This window comes from Pecten maximus, chromosome 14, assembly GCF_902652985.1.
Source record: "Pecten maximus chromosome 14, xPecMax1.1, whole genome shotgun sequence".
Lineage (NCBI taxonomy): Eukaryota > Metazoa > Mollusca > Bivalvia > Pectinida > Pectinidae > Pecten > Pecten maximus.
In genome coordinates, this window is record NC_047028.1 from 33,706,448 (window position 1) to 33,728,571 (window position 22,124).

The 22,124-nt window shown below is 36.7% G+C and overlaps 3 protein-coding genes across 3 annotated transcripts in view; all 3 read right to left on the reverse strand.

Annotated features, from left to right (window-relative positions):
• Nucleotides 1–400: 400 nt before the first annotated feature.
• Nucleotides 401–5,260, reverse strand: LOC117341588. Its single transcript, XM_033903441.1, has 2 exons — nt 4,906–5,260; nt 401–4,255 (listed from the first exon to the last, which is right to left on the reverse strand). Exons 1-2 carry the CDS (start codon nt 5,005–5,007, stop codon nt 2,660–2,662), a joined length of 1,698 nt encoding a protein of 565 aa, XP_033759332.1. The 5' UTR covers nt 5,008–5,260; the 3' UTR covers nt 401–2,659.
• Nucleotides 5,261–9,232: 3,972 nt separating this feature from the next.
• Nucleotides 9,233–12,341, reverse strand: LOC117342713 (tubulin beta-1 chain-like). The gene is made up of 2 exons (XM_033904930.1): nt 11,820–12,341; nt 9,233–10,479 (listed from the first exon to the last, which is right to left on the reverse strand). Exons 1-2 carry the CDS (start codon nt 12,339–12,341, stop codon nt 9,676–9,678), a joined length of 1,326 nt encoding a protein of 441 aa, XP_033760821.1. The 3' UTR covers nt 9,233–9,675.
• Nucleotides 12,342–13,590: 1,249 nt separating this feature from the next.
• Nucleotides 13,591–22,124, reverse strand: part of LOC117342714 (high choriolytic enzyme 1-like) — a 33,900-nt gene continuing 25,366 nt past the window's right edge. Inside the window, exon 11 of the mRNA XM_033904931.1 lies at nt 13,591–13,760. Within this exon, the coding sequence (XP_033760822.1) occupies nt 13,665–13,760 (96 nt within the window). The 3' untranslated portion in view covers nt 13,591–13,664. The remainder of the gene's footprint in view (nt 13,761–22,124) is intronic.

Here is a 22,124-nt window from a genome sequence, read left to right on the forward strand (position 1 = left end):
GAAATAACATTACCGTCAACAACATGTTGTTTTTGTAGAAATAACATTACCGTCACTAACATGTTGTTTTTGTAGAAATAACATTACCGTCAACAACATGTTGGTTTGTAGAAATAACATTACCGTCACTAACATGTTGTTTTTGTAGAAATAACATTACCGTCAACAACATGTTGGTTTGTAGAAATAACATTACCGTCACCAACATGTTGGTTTTGTAGAAATAACATTACCGTCAACAACATGTTGTTTTTGTAGAAATAACATTACCGTCACTAACATGTTGTTTTTGTAGAAATAACATTACCGTCAACAACATGTTGGTTTGTAGAAATAACATTACCGTCACTAACACGTTGTTTTTTTGTAAAAATAACATTACCGTCAACAACATAATGTTTTTGTAAAAAATAACATTACCGTCAACAACATGTTGTTTTTGTAGAAATAACATTACCGTCAACAATATGTTGTTTCTGAAGAGACAGGTTTTGCTGGTGAGGTACCGCATTAGGTAAAACGAAACTGAATACCGTTGTAATGTAACGGTAATGTAACTATTGAAAATGTATACTGTACCCGTAACGGACCACTAGTTACCTTGCAATTTTACAATCCAAGGCCATACTACCTGTATTTCACCTGTACATTACCCACTATTGGGAAATCCAATGTGAAAATTTATTCCCTTTCCGAAAAAAATCTATAGTCATATATGTAGTTTGCAAACATTAAAGTTAAAATATAAAATATTTTTTTGGAATTCAAGACTGAAAGTACCTTTGTAAATGTCATATGTTTACCCATAGAAAAGTATTATTTCATACATGCTTTGAGATAGATTTTTTTTAAAGTTCTACATTTCTGTCTGTAAACAAAACAACTATTTTGGTTTATTATGAAGTGTTGGTGGGCCTTTGTTAACAGAGAGTGTTTCATTTTCAAAAGAAACACAGATCAAGCTATAGCTACTCTCGCAAACACTCTGATATTGGTACAAACAATTTCAATTGCAAGTAACATTTGCTGATTTTCGTTTTAAAAATATGTCATGACTTATATCAAAACATTAATTAACATTCACTTTCACCGGTAAATGGTCACCTAAGAATCAACCACCTACCCAAAATAGACGATAGCTTTATATATACAAGGCTTATCTTTACACAAACAATATACGTAACAATGCGTACGAAATTGTTTCTTTGTCAAGATTGACTGTGCGAGCGAACAAAACTCGAATCCCGCCTCGATGCCTGGTTTCAAAGTTGTTTATGAAATAAACAGCGTGTAGTAAGGGCTGTGATATAGATTTTAACTATTTCTGAGTTATATTTTATACTTGTCTCAGTCGGAGTATTTTGATAAATAAGTTATCATGTTGCTTAGAACATACTTCTATCTTCTGTGATCATGATTTCCCGCCATCTTGAAATGACAATTCCCTAACTGGTACACGTTGTTATAGAAGGAATTTACGTAACAAACTGGTTATAGCTTTACCCCTTTTCTCCCCGATTTGTTCCTGTTTGTTTGGTCGCACTTTAGACTGCACCTGTCTCTAGATTATCACAATTATCAATAAAATCGAGCTTTGAAATTTGGGTATCTACGATATCTGTGATTCAAATCGAGTCAAATTTGTTCGTAACACAATAAATACCCAACTTACTTATTTAACTGCCCACGTTGGGTGTGATAAGTAAATTTCAGAGTTGGATAGAATATTTTAATCAATGATATTGATCATATAAATAAAACTAAATAGATAGATGAGAACTACCAAACGAACATCCATGTTACTGTGAATGCATGCGAATATCTCTTATTTTATTCATGTAGATATGTGTAACTATTTATGCACTACATAACAATTACAAATGTGGCAATGCGCTTATTCTCAAAATGTTGTTTTCTAAAGGGGTGAGATAAAACCACACCAAATGATCTAGTAAGATTGTAACCTTTTGAAGTAATTTGAAAAGCAATATTACGATACCTGCCACGGAAATCTAGATCAAATCCTGGTTTACCAAATGCGCTCTGGTGGTAAAAACTATATTTTATATAATTGATACAGTGATGGGTTTCAGTGATAAACCGATATGTCTAACGTTCTTCCTCCTGTACGCCATGCTAACCTCCTCATATTCCACTTCAATATGATGCCCTACCACTGGAACTGATTAGAGCATCTATTCTCTCCACGGCAGGATTAAAGTCAGGCATCACACGTAAAGAATCTGTAAACGACCTGATGGCCCTGTGTTTGTCTCCCACAGTTTGGTAACAGATCCCCAGTAATGTGTGAACCATCCAGTAATTGTGTCCTCCTTGGTAAGGGTCGTAGTTCATCGCCCGTAAGTTCATCAGCTCCATGTCACGTCTCCTCAAGTCACCAAGTTCATGGTAGCACAGGAAGGACAGAAATGCTGCGTACGGCAGTGGAGGGATGTAGACACCCAAAGGATTTCTGGTAATCTCGAGGTGTAGCTGAGGCAAGCACAACACAGTGTCGTATCTGGTAAACACCAAACAGGAGTAGAACACTTCTCTGAATCTTTGATAAAGTGAGTACCCCTGTTGACAGTACCGTACATATTTAGAAAAAAATATCTTACTTGTATTTGAAGTCTCCAGATGTGATTCCCTGGATATGTCAGTCGCTGGTATTGACTTGCCAATGTAAAAGTTTACCTGTTGACCTCATATACGCACACATCTGAAGTGTTTTTCTGTAGTCTGCTGTAAGGTAGTGGAAGGTCGCCAGCATCATCAGTCCGGGACTGGTACACATCAGTGCTTGTGGAGTCAGAAAGTGTTTACATTTCTTCATAGAAATATACTTCTGTTTATTACTTCCAGTGTTTGACTCGCCAAATAACTCACTGGCTCTACTGGTGAGTGTTGTTGTAATTGCAAAGTAAGCAATAAAGTCATCGGCATCCGTATGAGATGTATGGAGGCATTGCATTGACGAGTACAGTTTTCCGTTTCCATTGCGTTGCCTGTGTGATGAAAACAAACACTCTCTAAATAAGTCTAAATCCCTGATGTATTCAGGGGGTTGTCTGAACGTCGCACCTTTGTGTTGTTGAAGCATACGTCCAATGTAGGGACTTCTATCCGACTTTAAGCATAAACACATCCAGCTCATGTTGTACATATCTTTAAGTAAATGCACCAGCCTTTGGCGGGTTTCTCCGTGAATTTTCCTTAAAAACATGTTATTACTTTGAATGAAATAGTTTGGACAGTAACCCGATTTCACCCATGAAGTCAAAATGGAGAGACAAAACCGAAAGCATATGAATGTGTTTTGCGTGCTCCATAGCGAATGAGGGGAGTTTTCAACAGCATGGAAAATAAGTGTTTTTAGGAAATATGAGCAAATGACATCTCTGTCTCCAATAATGTGATCTAACAAGTCTTTGATCTGGAGAAGGAAATATTTCAATAATCCATATACCCTGAACTGTGGATGGGTAAGAGAATGAACCAACATCTGCTCTGCACAGGCAAAGGAAATCCTCCATTGTAGCAGTGTGTCTGTGGAACATTTATCACCAACTGGTACGACATGACACCCACCCTGAATTATCTTATCAATCATTGTCTGAGCTGGCCAACCATAGAGTCGAGGCCGATGTATCCATTCATGAGCTGCGTTTGGCCAACTTATACAGGGAAAGGCATCTGAAATGTCTATGCTATTCCCATAATGTTTGGAATATACAGTTGAGCACGGCCCATTCGACACATACCCTACACCGATCGCCCTAGCAAGTGCGTCAGCCTTGCCCTGTCTGTAAATATCACTAGATAAATACATCGAGTCACCAAAAGGAATAATAGCGTCATTAAATATGGTGGTTGTTCCAGATCCGTCTGCAAGTCGTGCTATTTCAAGAGTTACATACCCAGGCCTACAACCTCCTTCCTTCATATAGAGAATTGTTTTTCGTATGCCTTCCTGAGGAATGAGGTGTGTCTGGTCAGGATCAACCACCACTACAGACATCATAACATGCATTGCATCGGAATCTGAAGTCTTCATTCGGAACCCGTCCCCAACACTTCCACCAGTTAGCCAGTTCAACAGATTGTTATTTGCATTTTGTATGTAATCACTGGTAGCTATCGCCTTTCTCCGGTTGCTGACTATTGCCTCTGTTCCATGACAATCGTCTAGACACTGCGCTAGAAGTGATGAAATGTCTTTTTGCTCTACTTGAAGCCGAAAATCTCGCATCATCTGTAAAGATACATAACATTTATGGACGGAAATTTTACAAAATAGAAGCAAGATATTCCAATTCAGTGTTATTTTAGTATTGAAACAACAGAAACTCTGTTGACAATGTTGATTAGATATCCTGCATAACTTGAAATCTAGGACACTTCAAACTTTTTATCAACTGCTTACCTTGATCTTTACTAAACAAGCAGAAAATAAGCTGTATGAAAAGGATGATGATTTTAATATCCCGGTAGGATTAATGCCATTTCTTAATAGTAACATGTCTGCTTCACAAGATAGATATCAGCTTTTGTCAGAAAAACAACAGAGATTCGAAATTTGCAGATTGATGTAGATCTTACCGTCACAGCATAGATGTGACGGTACTTAATCATACATACTTAATCCATATTTGGTCTATTTGGAAGATTGTTAACAATGACTAATGATGATAAGAACTCATTTCATTACAATTCAGATTGAATTATTGATACCAATAATTTCCATCAATGTATCTCTGGTTGAGATAGAAAAATACATTATATATGAATAAGGATGCATAATCCTGCAAAAAAAAAAAAAAAAAAATTGGAGTCATCGCAGCAAGTAGTGAATTATTTCATATAAGACGGCGTCCGGTTACATTGATAGATCACATGACTTACCCGGGTTATGACATGGTCGTTTAAGGGACACGGCTCTCCGTATTTGATGTGTTCAAAGTTCAGCATACTGATCTCAGATAAAGTTCCAGGAGCGGCGGCCATATTGGCAGTAATAACTTCAACTCATCTATTTATAGTTTTCTTCATCTGTGTTCATAAATTACAGACTAGTATGTCCATCTTAACACTCCAGGTTGTGTTTCTCATTTTAGATAAGATATTGATGCATTCACCGTCTTCCTTGTGTGAGAGAACCCCGGCGTTCTCTTTACTGAATCACATAGTATTCTTGTTCATCTTAACAAGCTTGGTCCACCTTGATACAATATATAAAAAGAACTAGTTACCTTTTCAATACTCTGATCGATGCCCAAAAATGTAAGTATTTAAACTTAAAATTTAAAATGCAGTGACTTGGCTTACAACTGTAGTGCCCTATTGTAAACAAGGTAAAAGAGGATGGTGAGCAGTGTATATACACAGACAATTCAGGATAATCAGAGCGAAGCGGGTCTAGAACGATGAATAGGGGTAACATACACGTCCTGTCGACTCAATGTTTATGTGGGCTGCATGCGTCAGATATCAGATATAAATATCCTTGAGGTAACGCCTTTGATTTAACTGTTGGATAAATGTAATAGTGATTTTATGTGGTGGGTTTTTGTGGGATAAATTGATTGTACGGAAAACAATAGAATTATTTAACGACTATTAATCAATCAATTTAGTTACCTACATATATGTATTATAACAATAGAATTATTTAACGACCATTAATCAATAAATTTAGTTACCTACATATATGTATTATAACAATAAAATTATTTAACGATCATTAATCAATAAATTTAGTTATCAACATATATGTATTATAACAATAGAATTATTTAACGACCATTAATCAATATATTTAGTTACTTACATATATGTATTATAACAATAGAATTATTTAACGACCATTAATCAATATATTTAGTTACCTACATATATGTATTATAACAATAGAATTATTTAACGACCGTTAATCAATATATTTAGTTACCTACATAATATATGTATATTTTAAATGTATTATACATGCATATCTATCAGTGATATGAGGACAGTTTTCTCCTAATGTCGAACAATGATCACCAGGTACGACATGACAGCCAGCTTAAGTAATCCTTGAACCATCAACGAAGACGAGTTGAATCAATTCATTAGTTTTTCTGGATACCACTACAGTTGTCGAGATCATCATTTGATTTCTATCAGAACATTTCATGTCCAACCCTTATCCAAACCTGACACCTGTGAAGGCGTAAGATAGACGACGATTACTTCCTTTCGATATGATTAAAGGTACTTATCACTTTTCTCCTTATACAGTACAAGTATATACTGCATTCATTTTTTTCTTCTGTACCATGTTGATCGTCCAGAATCTTTACCAGATGTAGTGTATTATATTGTCACATTATTTGGTATCCATATATTGTTTGTTACATACACAATAAATGCATTTAAATGCAAACATATTACCTTATAGGAGGTATAAATGCATTGCATATAAAACATTGTACATTTATATATGTACGTCCTAGAAATTAGCATTTCGTAATGGTGACATCAGAGTTGTCTTTCAGTATGGCATAAGAACTTACCTGTGATATTTTAAAAGCGTTGAATGGACATGGTCGTCCCGATTTGAAATATTTCAGTTTCCTGTTTTAACATTTTACGAGGGCTTATCATTATTCGTCTACATATGTAGATGTTTTCGCATGAAAATAAAAAACAATTTCTCATGATAAAAAAGTCTATAGTTCTTCTGACAGTATTGGTCATCTTATCAAATGCTGTTTTGTTCAATTTCCTCCTTAATGTATATATATATATGTTTGTAGATAGCTGTCATGTTAACTGTTCCCTCGTTACTGTATATCTATCTGTTTGTAGATAGAAGCTGTCCTGTTATTTATTCACTCGTTAATGTAAATATATCTGTTTGTAGATAGAAGCTGTCCTGTTAACTATCCCTCGTTACTCTATATCTATATGTTTGTAGATAGAAGTTGTCCTGTTAACTATTCCCTCGTTACTGTATATATATATATCTGTTTATAGATAGAAGTTGTCCTGTTAACTATTCCCTCGTTACTGTATATATATCTGTTTGTAGATAGAAGTTGTCCTGTTAACTATTCCCTCGTTACTGTATATATATATATCTGTTTGTAGATAGAGGTTGTCCTGTTAACTATTCCCTCGTTACTCTATATCTATATGTTTGTAGATAGAAGCTGTCCTGTTACCTATCCCCTCGTTACTGTATATATATATCTGTTTATAGATAGAAGCTGTCCTGTTAACTATTCCCTCGTTACTGTATATTTATATATATATATATATATATATCGATTTGTAGATAGAAGCTGTCCTGTTAACTATTCCCTCGTTACTGTATATATATCTGTTTGTAGATAGAAGCTGTCCTGTTAACTATCCCCTCGTTACTGTATATCTATATGTTTGTAGATAGAAGCTGTCCTGTTAACTATTCCCTCGCTAATGTATATATATCTGTTTGTAGATAGAAGTTGTCCTGTTAACTATCCCCTCGTTACTGTATATCTATCTGTTTGTAGATAGAAGCTGTCCTGTTAACTATCCCCTCGTTACTGTATATCTGTCTGTTTGTAGATAGAAATTGTCCTATGTATACATGTGTAGTTGGTGTTAACAGTCAGCAAACTCACAAGTACAAACAGGACATATTTATTTCAACATAAATACAATCATTGATGATATCACAGGATGTCCTCAAGGTCAGCTAAGGGAATACAGACTTTCGTCTGAAAAACGAAATATTATGAATAAAGTACGTGCTTGGCCCTTCGTATTTTCATCAATATTTAAAACCTGGTTCAACCTGGCATTGTTTGTTGTTAGTTCTCCGGTATAACAAAAATAAAGCATCTTTGTTTTTTGTTTTTTGGTTTTTTTTTCTTTTCTTTTCTTTTCTTCTATTTTGTTTTTGCTTTGCTTTTTTTCATTAATTCATTTTTATTGATATTGGAATTGCATCATATGATTACAAATGAAGACACGCATTATGTTGTGATTTCACCTGATTTTATTTACGAAATTGATATTGAATTCAATGATATCTTAGCAGTGGTATGTGAGAGTGACACCACTGAAGAATTCAATAAGACATAAACAGCTGTATGTTAAAGTGACATCACTAAAGAATTAGATAAGAACTAAACAGCTGTATGAAAAAGTGACGTCACTAAAGAATTCAATAATAACTAAACAGCTGTATGTTAGAGTGACGTCATTAAAGAATTAGAGTGACGTCACTCAAGAATTCAATAATAACTAAACAGCTGTATGTTCGAGTGACGTCACTAAAGAATTCAATAAGATCTAAACAGTTGTATATGTGAGTGACGTCACTAAATTATTCACATCACGGTTATCTATACTAATACAAATTCTCCTGTAGGGAATATCTAACCAATTGAAAAATAGACTCTTGAAACTTGCCCCTGTTTTGGCAAAGTTGAGACAGGGATAAGATGTTTGGCAGCTACTGATTGTCCAGAATATTACGAAGTTCCACAAGTGAACAAGTGAAAATTTGAGATATCTCATAATTGTTACTGCGAAATTCACCTAATTTCAAAATGGCTACCATGGAATAAAAATTAGCTGAATTACCCGATTTTTTTTTTAAATTGAGTGTTATATGATACCCTAAACTTTTGTTATAAATGATAATTTTGAAATTGAATTCAAGAATTTTAATGATGCACTTCAAAATATTAACACTGAAGTCTATGGAAAAACAATTGGTTGGTTGGTCCATAATATATAAGCATTGAACTGCTTTCATTTGGAAGTTATGGGCTGATGAATGCCAACTGGACAAAGGCATATTGAATGAAGCGCGCTACTATGAATGCCAACTGAAAGCCGTTCAATGCTTATATTTACCATCTGTGATTTTTTATTTGTCGTGCGATTTGTTTTGAAATTTTCAAATTCAAATTTCAGTTGGCAGTTCATAAGCTGGTGAACTCGCAACTGAATTGGTAGGGTTATATAGTGGCAGTGCCATACAAAGGTAAATATATGTAAATATATCACTGTACTCTACACTAACACAGTATCTCTTTATTTACATATTTTAGACCTACACACATACTCTCTATTACAAACCCACAGATAAACTCAATCCATGGATAAATGTATATAATTAAAAAATGAAAATAGTTAAAAATGAATTTAAAACTTAAAATTACATGTAGCTACATTTTATGCTAATGGGCACAAACAGATCGCTAGCCTTGTTGCTTTATCGGTACGGCCACGCTTATCAGTTTAAAAGAAAACTTGTCAAAACAAATCTTTGCTTTTTGGTTTTCTTTCTCTGAAAAGGAAAGAAACCATAGCGCGCAAGATGACATCACAAGTAATTTCCAGAAGGGTTCATTGATAAAGACATTGACCATGTTAACTAAACTGACCACCACGTGTGTTCTTGTTTCTTTCCAAGGGACCACATTTCTGTTAGTTAAAGGCTATCATGACATTGCACTTAAAACATGAAGATATCCACGTCTGAGCGCGCGTGTAGAATGGGAGCTTGCGTTTATGCGCGTGTATTGTGTATGCGTGTATGTACGTGTAATGTGTATGCGTGTATGTACGTGAACTGTGTATGCGTGTATGTATGTGCGTGCGTGTTATGTATACGTGTCTATGTGTGCGTCCTTTTCAGCACTCCTCCTCATCTGACATGGCGTTTTCGTCACAAGAAGCGTCCTGATACTGTTGGTACTCGGACACCAGGTCATTTATGTTGGACTCGGCCTCCAGGAACTCTAATTGGTCCATACCCTCACCAGTGTACAAATGAACATATGCCCGCTTCCTGTACATCCCAGTAAACTGTTTAGACATTCGCCGGAAAAGTTCCTGAATCGAAGTATTGTTTCCAATGAATGTTGCCGACATTTTGAGATTTCTTGGCGGGATGTCACAAACAGCCATTTGGATGTTACATGGCAACCATTCAACAAAGTGATTTGAATTTTTATTTTTGTGGTTCAGCATTTCCTGTTCAACCTCCGCCATCGACAGTTGACCTCTAAATATACTTGCAACAGTAAGATACCGTCCTTGATTTGGGTTACACGCGGCCATCATGTTTTTCGCACCAAAAATCTCTTGGGCCAGCTTAGCAACTGAGAGAGCGCGATACTGAACGCACCCTCGTGACGTCAGCGGAGCAAACCCGGGGATGAGAAAATGGAGTCGTGGAAAAGGTATCAGATTGACAGCTAACTTCCGGAGATCCGTGTTCAGTTGACCTGGAAAGCGCATTGATGACGTCACACCGGACATGGTATTGGAAACGATATGGTTCAGGTCTCCGTAGCTTGGTGCTGTAAGCTTAAGTGTCCGATAGCAGATGTCAAAAAGAGCCTCGTTATCGATACAGAATGTTTCGTCAGTATTACCCAGGAGCTGGTTGGCAGACAAGATGGCGTTGTAAGCCTCTGTAATGACCTCCGATACCTGAAACAATGTTTTTATTAGAATGCATATATTTTAAACTGGATATCACTAGGACCAAGAAATGTTGTTTGTCGTTTTTTTTAACAACATAATTACTTTTATATTGTAAAAAGTTCGTAAACAGAAATCAGTGGATTAGCTGCTACTTAAACGCTCTTAGATTTAAGCTCAACAATCCTTGTCAAAGAAAACAATATAGAGAACCTACAACAATCGGTCCAATCATACTTCAGTGGAATGTTTCCAACGAGACAAGATAAGATTTCCGGTAAAATAAGATTTCTTCTCAAATGAAATTATCGCTAAAATACAATTATCTCTAAAATAACATTACTGCTCAAAGAAGGTAACCGGTAAAATAAGATAACCGCTAAAATAAGGTAGCCGGTAAAATAAGATTACTAGCCAAGTAAGATTACCACTAAAACAAGATTACCGCTAAAATGAGATTACCACTAAAATAAGGTAACCGGTAAAATAAAGTTACGTAATATGTTCGTCTACAGTAGTCAATTTTGAACATTTTAAAATACAAGGAAATTTCTAAGTGGTCGAAATCTATCTTAAATCCCTTTTTTCTTTTTTCTTTTCGATGTTGATTTCCGTTATTAGTCTATCTCTAATAAACTTCATTTGTTAATTCCCCTGTAACTACCCACTAATGAACCCGCCCACTTATGCTTTACAATATATATAATGTATCATTTGAGGACTTTCCTGGAGCTACAGTAGATCGCTTTACATCATATGTTACTTACTTAGTTGTGAAATGTTTAACCTTTTTTGAGAGTGCGCATGCGGTCATACAACTACGCTGACTTGTTCCTTTAAAATGTCTTCAAACAAGTTATAATATAATATAGACATGCAAAACGAAATCATAATTCTAACTCAAAATCGACAAAACGAGGTCAACTATGAATAAGATATAGACTTGCATGGGAGCCCTGAAGGAAAGACCAGCAGTTCCAGTAGTGAAAGCGTCTTCTCCTTCAGCGACGACACTTGTCATGATTTAAGATACATATATATTTAAATTCAAACAATGATAAGTAATTTTCAAAAAAATAGTCAATAAGTGCAATAAGATGAAAACACTAGATGTTAAATTCCCAGAAGGTTGCAGTAAACTAATAATGATATTTATCTGTAATGATCAGTAGATTTGTATCAAAATCGTACATACTAACACCGAGAACCCATACTTTTCCATGCGCAAACGGAGAATCGTACAACGGTCGCCATAACGTAAGAGGGAGAGGGATGTCTACCTCACCATTTGACCAATCGTACGGGTCAGTTTTACATGAACGCTTGAATTCTCATTGTTACTGACTTACCTTTCGAGATGGCAGGATGGAATATGTACACATGACCCGGTCCGAATATTCATCCCGCACTTTAGAGGCTATCAACGTTCCCATACCGGATCCTGTCCCTCCACCGAGGGAGTGGGTCAACTGGAATCCCTGTAATCGGTCGCATCCCTCGGCCTCTCTTCTAACCACATCCATTACCTGCTCTACAAGTTCGGCCCCCTCCGTATAGAACCCCTTAGCCCAGTTATTTCCTGATCCGTTCTGGCCAAAAACAAAATTGTCGGGAAGAAACATCTGTCCGTGGGACCCGGATCTAATAGCGTCCATTGTTCCCGGCTCCAAGTCAACTAGGACAGATCGCGGTGTATAACGCCCACTTGCTGCTTCGTTAAAGAAAACATTCACGCGATCTAGCTGTAGGTCTGACGCTCCTCGATAAACTCCAGTTGGGTCTACCCCGTGCTCTCCACATATTTGTTCCCAGAACTTTGAACTGATTTGATTTCCACACTGTCCAGTTTGAATATGAACAATTTCTCTCATGCTGATATATTTTGCCTATGTCCCTTTCACATTAGTCCATGCTACGAATACGAAGTATCATGCTCATTTGTCGTATAGCAAATACCGGGGTATTTACAACGATTTGTCTCTTTATATTAAATTTAAGCAAAACACAACAACTATTTCATGTTTGGTTATGGTTTTGTAATCAGCTATTAACGAGATAAGTTACGCTCTGTGCAATTTTAATTTAATTTAATGTGAAATTGATAGAAATGAATAAACTTCGTAATTCGTGTTTCGAACAAAACTAATAAGCACATAATATGGACAATTACATTAATTCCCACCCATCATCTTGTATATCTCGTCCAAACATGTTTTGATGAAACGGATTTTTTTAAGAACGACGAGGTGGTGGTACAAGCTGCGGGTATTTCTGGCTAGGCGATTGGGCGCCGTGATCGTGAGTTCGAAGCCCGGTCAGGGCACAAGTCATAAAATTGATTTCCATCGTCAATTGTGTTACTAAGTTATACGTAATATATATATATATATATAAATATATGATATATATTTCTCTCAGTACAACTACGACAGGACATTAAAATATGTATCTTCGGTTCACCAACACATAGTGTATAGGATACTTTGTGCTTATAAATAGATTTATAACAAAGAAACACAAATGACGAAGACAACTTTTTGACTCATGCCCTGACCGGGCCTCGAACTCACGATCTACGGCATCCAATCGCCTAGCCAGAAATACCCGCAGCTTATACGGCTGCGCCACATCGGTATTCTTAAAAAAGAACGTTTCAATGGCGCACGGCCCGATACCCTGACATGATCATTGTGGAAGTCGTCTATCAGATGATATGAATACCTGGATCGTAATGTATTTACAATACATGGATACGAATTGTACATATATTTTAGATATAGATCGTGAGTTCGAGGCCCGGTCAAGGCACGAGTCAAAAAGTTGTCTTCCTTCGTCATTTGTGTTTCTATATTATATATACATGTATTATAACTTAGAAACACAAATGACGAAGGAAGACACTTTTTTGACTCGTACCCTGATCGGGCCTCGAACTCACGATCTACGGCACCCAATCGCCTAGCCAGAAATACCCGCAGCTTATACCGTTGCGCCACATCGGCGTTCTTATAAATATATATGAAATATATATGTATATGTTGTCTAGTTTATTTCTAAGTTACATTGTACTTTAACGTATTACAATCAGATCCACGAACAAATCAAACTAATAACACAAATAACAACACGTCTGAAAATGTTTATTATTTTAAAATGTATTCCCAAATTCTTACAAAAAGGTGGCAAGAAATATCTTATTTCGGGTGAACACAAGCGCCTGAGTATACAGACAGGTCGTCGATGGCGATATCTCCAAGGTCACTGCTCCCGATCGAGGCCTGAAGTACCAACTGTTCGTAAGGAAAGAAATTTCATTACACACGTTACAGATTTCTAACCATATGCATTTATTATTTTTGTCATGGTGCATTAATTTCTGGGGTTGTTAAGGAAGAAGTGTTTCGATCTGTTTATCTCATTAAAAGGTTGTATAATGGTTCAGTCAAAACAAATAATTGTCATAATGATTCAAAAATTAGAGATAGGGTAAATCGGGTTAAAACAAGTGTGTTAAAATTATGAAAATGTTCATGTACATGAACAGATCAGAAATCATGTCTAATTCAGTACGTGATAAACATTTATTTTAAGTGTGTCCAATTTAAGACGCCGTCACACAGGCAGTCTCATAACTGTAATTGTACTCAAATTATCTCCTTCAAAACTACTCACCCAGCCAATTGTTCTGGAGTCATACATAAAAAACATACACAATGTAGTTCATGTGCTCAGACTCAGGTAGTTTTTCGGGTTCTTTAAAACTCCTAGTGACAGTCAGCGTTATAAACTGTTCTTTAAAACTCCTAGGGACAGTCAGCGTTATAAACTGTTCTATAAAACTCCTAGGGACAGTCAGCGTTATAAACCGTTCTATAAAACTCCTAGTGACAGTCAGCGTTATAAACCGTTCTTTAAAACTTCTAGGGACAGTCAGCGTTATAAACTGTTCTTTAAAACTCCTAGTGACAGTCAGCGTTATAAACTGTTCTTTAAAACTCCTAGGGACAGTCAGCGTTATAAACTGTTCTTTAAAACTCCTAGGGACAGTCAGCGTTATAAACTGTTCTTTAAAACTCCTAGGAACAGTCAGCGTTATAAACTGTTCTATAAAACTCCTAGGGACAGTCAGCGTTATAAACTGTTCTATAAAACTCCTAGGGACAGTCAGCGTTATAAACCGTTCTATAAAACTCCTAGTGACAGTCAGCGTTATAAACCGTTCTTTAAAACTTCTAGTGACCGTCAGCGTTATAAACTGTTCTTTAAAACTCCTAGTGACAGTCAGCGTTATAAACTGTTCTTTAAAACTCCTAGGGACAGTCAGCGTTATAAACTGTTCTTTAAAACTCCTAGGGAAAGTCAGCGTTGTAAACTGTTCTTTAAAACTCCTAGTGACCGTCAGCGTTATAAACTGTTCTTTAAAACTCTTAGGGACAGTCAGCGTTATAAACTGTTCTTATGAACTCCTAGTGACAGTCAGTGTTATAAACTGTTCTATAAAACTCCTAGGGACAGTCAGCGTTATAAACCGTTCTATAAAACTCCTAGTGACAGTCAGCGTTATAAACTGTTCTATAAAACTCCTAGGGACAGTCAGCGTTATAAACCGTTCTATAAAACTCCTAGTGACAGTCAGCGTTATAAACTGTTCTATAAAACTCCTAGTGACAGTCAGCGTTATAAACTGTTCTATAAAACTCCTAGGGACAGTCAGCGTTATAAACCGTTCTATAAAACTCCTAGTGACAGTCAGCGTTATAAACTGTTCTTTAAAACTTCTAGTGACCGTCAGCGTTATAAACTGTTCTTTAAAACTCCTAGGGAAAGTCAGCGTTGTAAACTGTTCTTTAAAACTCCCAGTGACAGTCAGCGTTATAAACTGTTCTATAAAACTCCTAGGGACAGTCAGTGTTATAAACTGTTCTTTAAAACTCCCAGTGACAGTCAGCGTTATAAACTGTTCTTATAAACTCCTAGTGACAGTCAGCGTTATAAACTGTTCTTTAAAACTCCTAGGGATAGTCAGCGTTATAAACTGTTCTATAAAACTCCTAGGGACAGTCAGTGTTATAAACTGTTCTTTAAAACTCCTGGGGATAGTCAGCGTTATAAACTGTTCTATAAAACTCCTAGTGACAGTCAGCGTTATAAACTGTTCTATCAAACTCCTAGTGACAGTCAGCGTTATAAACTGTTCTTTAAAACTCCTAGTGACAGTCAGCGTTATAAACTGTTCTATAAAACTCCTAGGGACAGTCAGCGTTATAAACCGTTCTATAAAACTCCTAGGGACAGTCAGCGTTATAAACTGTTCTTTAAAACTCCTAGTGACAGTCAGCGTTATAAACTGTTCTATAAAACTCCTAGGGACAGTCAGCGTTATAAACCGTTCTATAAAACTCCTAGTGACAGTCAGCGTTATAAACCGTTCTTTAAAACTTCTAGTGACCGTCAGCGTTATAAACTGTTCTTTAAAACTCCTAGGGAAAGTCAGCGTTGTAAACTGTTCTTTAAAACTCCTAGTGACCGTCAGCGTTATAAACCGTTCTATAAAACTCCTAGGGACAGTCAGCGTTATAAACCGTTCTATAGAACTCCTAGGGACAGTCAGCGTTATAAACTGTTCTATAAAACTCCTAGGGACAGTCAGCGTTATAAACTGTTCTATAAAACTCCTAGTGACAGTCAGCGTTATAAACTGTTCTTTAAAACTCCTAGGGACAGTCAGCGTTATAAACTGTTCTTTAAACTACTAGGGACAGTCAGCGTTATAAACCGTTCTATAAAACTCCTAGTGACAGTCAGCGTTATAAACCGTTCTTTAAAACTCCTAGTGACAGTCAGCGTTATAAACTGTTCTTTAAAACTCCTAGGGAAAGTCAGCGTTGTAAACTGTTCTTTAAAACTCCTAGGGACAGTCAGCGTTATAAACTGTTCTTTAAAACTCCTAGAGACAGTCAGCGTTATAAACTGTTCTATCAAACTCCTAGTGACAGTCAGCGTTATAAACTGTTCTTTAAAACTCTTAGGGACAGTCAGCGTTATAAACTGTTCTTATAAACTCCTAGTGACAGTCAGTGTTATAAACTGTTCTATAAAACTCCTAGTGACAGTCAGCGTTATAAACTGTTCTATAAAACTCCTAGTGACAGTCAGCGTTATAAACTGTTCTATAAAACTCCTAGGGACAGTCAGCGTTATAAACTGTTCTTATAAACTCCTAGTGACAGTCAGCGTTATAAACTGTTCTATAAAACTCCTAGGGATAGTCAGCGTTATAAACCGTTCTTTAAAACTCCTAGGGACAGTCAGCGTTGTAAACTGTTCTTTAAAACTCCTAGTGACAGTCAGCGTTATAAACTGTTCTTTAAAACTCCTAGGGATAGTCAGCGTTATAAACCGTTCTTTTAAACTCCTAGGGACAGTCAGCGTTATAAACCGTTCTTTAAAAGTCCCAGTGACAGTCAGCGTTATAAACTGTTCTTTAAAACTCCTAGGGATAGTCAGCGTTATAAACTGTTCTATAAAACTCCTAGGGACAGTCAGTGTTATAAACTGTTCTTTAAAACTCCCAGTGACAGTCAGCGTTATAAACTGTTCTTATAAACTCCTAGTGACAGTCAGCGTTATAAACTGTTCTTTAAAACTCCTAGGGATAGTCAGCGTTATAAACTGTTCTATAAAACTCCTAGGGACAGTCAGTGTTATAAACTGTTCTTTAAAACTCCTAGGGAAAGTCAGCGTTGTAAACTGTTCTTTAAAACTCCTAGGGACAGTCAGCGTTATAAACTGTTCTATAAAACTCCTAGGGACAGTCAGCGTTATCAACCGTTCTATAAAACTCCTAGTGACAGTCAGCGTTATAAACCGTTCTTTAAAACTTCTAGGGACAGTCAGCGTTATAAACTGTTCTTTAAAACTCCTAGTGACAGTCAGCGTTATAAACTGTTCTTTAAAACTCCTAGGGACAGTCAGCGTTATAAACTGTTCTTTAAAACTCCTAGGGACAGTCAGCGTTATAAACTGTTCTTTAAAACTCCTAGGAACAGTCAGCGTTATAAACTGTTCTATAAAACTCCTAGGGACAGTCAGCGTTATAAACTGTTCTATAAAACTCCTAGGGACAGTCAGCGTTATAAACCGTTCTATAAAACTCCTAGTGACAGTCAGCGTTATAAACCGTTCTTTAAAACTTCTAGTGACCGTCAGCGTTATAAACTGTTCTTTAAAAACTCCTAGTGACAGTCAGCGTTATAAACTGTTCTTTAAAACTCCTAGGGACAGTCAGCGTTATAAACTGTTCTTTAAAACTCCTAGGGAAAGTCAGCGTTGTAAACTGTTCTTTAAAACTCCTAGTGACCGTCAGCGTTATAAACTGTTCTATAAAACTCCTAGTGACCGTCAGCGTTATAAACCGTTCTATAAAACTCCTAGGGACAGTCAGCGTTATAAACTGTTCTATAAAACTCCTAGGGACAGTCAGCGTTATAAACCGTTCTATAAAACTCCTAGTGACAGTCAGCGTTATAAACTGTTCTATAAAACTCCTAGGGACAGTCAGCGTTATAAACCGTTCTATAAAACTCCTAGTGACAGTCAGCGTTATAAACTGTTCTTTAAAACTTCTAGTGACCGTCAGCGTTATAAACTGTTCTTTAAAACTCCTAGGGAAAGTCAGCGTTGTAAACTGTTCTTTAAAACTCCCAGTGACAGTCAGCGTTATAAACTGTTCTATAAAACTCCTAGGGACAGTCAGTGTTATAAACTGTTCTTTAAAACTCCCAGTGACAGTCAGCGTTATAAACTGTTCTTATAAACTCCTAGTGACAGTCAGCGTTATAAACTGTTCTTTAAAACTCCTAGGGATAGTCAGCGTTATAAACTGTTCTATAAAACTCCTAGGGACAGTCAGTGTTATAAACTGTTCTTTAAAACTCCTGGGGATAGTCAGCGTTATAAACTGTTCTATAAAACTCCTAGTGACAGTCAGCGTTATAAACTGTTCTATCAAACTCCTAGTGACAGTCAGCGTTATAAACTGTTCTTTAAAACTCCTAGTGACAGTCAGCGTTATAAACTGCTCTATAAAACTCCTAGGGACAGTCAGCGTTATAAACCGTTCTATAAAACTCCTAGGGACAGTCAGCGTTATAAACTGTTCTTTAAAACTCCTAGTGACAGTCAGCGTTATAAACTGTTCTATAAAACTCCTAGGGACAGTCAGCGTTATAAACTGTTCTATAAAACTCCTAGTGACAGTCAGCGTTATAAACCGTTCTTTAAAACTCCTAGTGACCGTCAGCGTTATAAACTGTTCTTTAAAACTCCTAGGGAAAGTCAGCGTTGTAAACTGTTCTTTAAAACTCCTAGTGACCGTCAGCGTTATAAACTGTTCTATAAAACTCCTAGTGACCGTCAGCGTTATAAACCGTTCTATAAAACTCCTAGGGACAGTCAGCGTTATAAACCGTTCTATAGAACTCCTAGGGACAGTCAGCGTTATAAACTGTTCTATAAAACTCCTAGGGACAGTCAGCGTTATAAACTGTTCTATAAAACTCCTAGTGACAGTCAGCGTTATAAACTGTTCTTTAAAACTCCTAGGGACAGTCAGCGTTATAAACTGTTCTTTAAAACTACTAGGGACAGTCAGCGTTATAAACCGTTCTATAAAACTCCTAGTGACAGTCAGCGTTATAAACCGTTCTTTAAAACTCCTAGTGACCGTCAGCGTTATAAACTGTTCTTTAAAACTCCTAGGGAAAGTCAGCGTTGTAAACTGTTCTTTAAAACTCCTAGGGACAGTCAGCGTTATAAACTGTTCTTTAAAACTCCTAGAGACAGTCAGCGTTATAAACTGTTCTATCAAACTCCTAGTGACAGTCAGCGTTATAAACTGTTCTTTAAAACTCTTAGGGACAGTCAGCGTTATAAACTGTTCTTATCAACTCCTAGTGACAGTCAGTGTTATAAACTGTTCTATAAAACTCCTAGTGACAGTCAGCGTTATAAACTGTTCTATAAAACTCCTAGTGACAGTCAGCGTTATAAACTGTTCTATAAAACTCCTAGGGACAGTCAGCGTTATAAACTGTTCTTATAAACTCCTAGTGACAGTCAGCGTTATAAACTGTTCTATAAAACTCCTAGGGATAGTCAGCGTTATAAACCGTTCTTTAAAACTCCTAGGGACAGTCAGCGTTGTAAACTGTTCTTTAAAACTCCTAGTGACAGTCAGCGTTATAAACTGTTCTTTAAAACTCCTAGGGATAGTCAGCGTTATAAACCGTTCTTTTAAACTCCTAGGGACAGTCAGCGTTATAAACCGTTCTTTAAAAGTCCCAGTGACAGTCAGCGTTATAAACTGTTCTTTAAAACTCCTAGGGATAGTCAGCGTTATAAACTGTTCTATAAAACTCCTAGGGACAGTCAGTGTTATCAACTGTTCTTTAAAACTCCCAGTGACAGTCAGCGTTATAAACTGTTCTTATAAACTCCTAGTGACAGTCAGCGTTATAAACTGTTCTTTAAAACTCCTAGGGATAGTCAGCGTTATAAACTGTTCTATAAAACTCCTAGGGACAGTCAGTGTTATAAACTGTTCTTTAAAACTCCTAGGGAAAGTCAGCGTTGTAAACTGTTCTTTAAAACTCCTAGTGACCGTCAGCGTTATAAACTGTTCTATAAAACTCCTAGTGACCGTCAGCGTTATAAACCGTTCTATAAAACTCCTAGGGACAGTCAGCGTTATAAACCGTTCTTTAAAACTCCTAGTGACCGTCAGCGTTATAAACTGTTCTTTAAAACTCCTAGGGAAAGTCAGCGTTGTAAACTGTTCTTTAAAACTCCTAGGGACAGTCAGCGTTATAAACTGTTCTTTAAAACTCCTAGAGACAGTCAGCGTTATAAACTGTTCTATCAAACTCCTAGTGACAGTCAGCGTTATAAACTGTTCTTTAAAACTCTTAGGGACAGTCAGCGTTATAAACTGTTCTTATAAACTCCTAGTGACAGTCAGTGTTATAAACTGTTCTATAAAACTCCTAGTGACAGTCAGCGTTATAAACTGTTCTATAAAACTCCTAGTGACAGTCAGCGTTATAAACTGTTCTATAAAACTCCTAGGGACAGTCAGCGTTATAAACTGTTCTTATAAACTCCTAGTGACAGTCAGCGTTATAAACTGTTCTATAAAACTCCTAGGGATAGTCAGCGTTATAAACCGTTCTTTAAAACTCCTAGGGACAGTCAGCGTTGTAAACTGTTCTTTAAAACTCCTAGTGACAGTCAGCGTTATAAACTGTTCTTTAAAACTCCTAGGGATAGTCAGCGTTATAAACTGTTCTATAAAACTCCTAGGGACAGTCAGTGTTATAAACTGTTCTTTAAAACTCCCAGTGACAGTCAGCGTTATAAACTGTTCTTATAAACTCCTAGTGACAGTCAGCGTTATAAACTGTTCTTTAAAACTCCTAGGGATAGTCAGCGTTATAAACTGTTCTATAAAACTCCTAGGGACAGTCAGTGTTATAAACTGTTCTTTAAAACTCCTAGGGAAAGTCAGCGTTGTAAACTGTTCTTTAAAACTCCTAGTGACCGTCAGCGTTATAAACTGTTCTATAAAACTCCTAGTGACCGTCAGCGTTATAAACCGTTCTATAAAACTCCTAGGGACAGTCAGCGTTATAAACCGTTCTATAGAACTCCTAGGGACAGTCAGCGTTATAAACTGTTCTATAAAACTCCTAGGGACAGTCAGCGTTATAAACTGTTCTATAAAACTCCTAGTGACAGTCAGCGTTATAAACTGTTCTTTAAAACTCCTAGGGACAGTCAGCGTTATAAACTGTTCTTTAAAACTACTAGGGACAGTCAGCGTTATAAACCGTTCTATAAAACTCCTAGTGACAGTCAGCGTTATAAACCGTTCTTTAAAACTCCTAGTGACCGTCAGCGTTATAAACTGTTCTTTAAAACTCCTAGGGAAAGTCAGCGTTGTAAACTGTTCTTTAAAACTCCTAGGGACAGTCAGCGTTATAAACTGTTCTTTAAAACTCCTAGAGACAGTCAGCGTTATAAACTGTTCTATCAAACTCCTAGTGACAGTCAGCGTTATAAACTGTTCTTTAAAACTCTTAGGGACAGTCAGCGTTATAAACTGTTCTTATAAACTCCTAGTGACAGTCAGTGTTATAAACTGTTCTATAAAACTCCTAGTGACAGTCAGCGTTATAAACTGTTGTATAAAACTCCTAGTGACAGTCAGCGTTATAAACTGTTCTATAAAACTCCTAGGGACAGTCAGCGTTATAAACTGTTCTTATAAACTCCTAGTGACAGTCATCGTTATAAACTGTTCTATAAAACTCCTAGGGATAGTCAGCGTTATAAACCGTTCTTTAAAACTCCTAGGGACAGTCAGCGTTGTAAACTGTTCTTTAAAACTCCTAGTGACAGTCAGCGTTATAAACTGTTCTTTAAAACTCCTAGGGATAGTCAGCGTTATAAACCGTTCTTTTAAACTCCTAGGGACAGTCAGCGTTATAAACCGTTCTTTAAAAGTCCCAGTGACAGTCAGCGTTATAAACTGTTCTTTAAAACTCCTAGGGATAGTCAGCGTTATAAACTGTTCTATAAAACTCCTAGGGACAGTC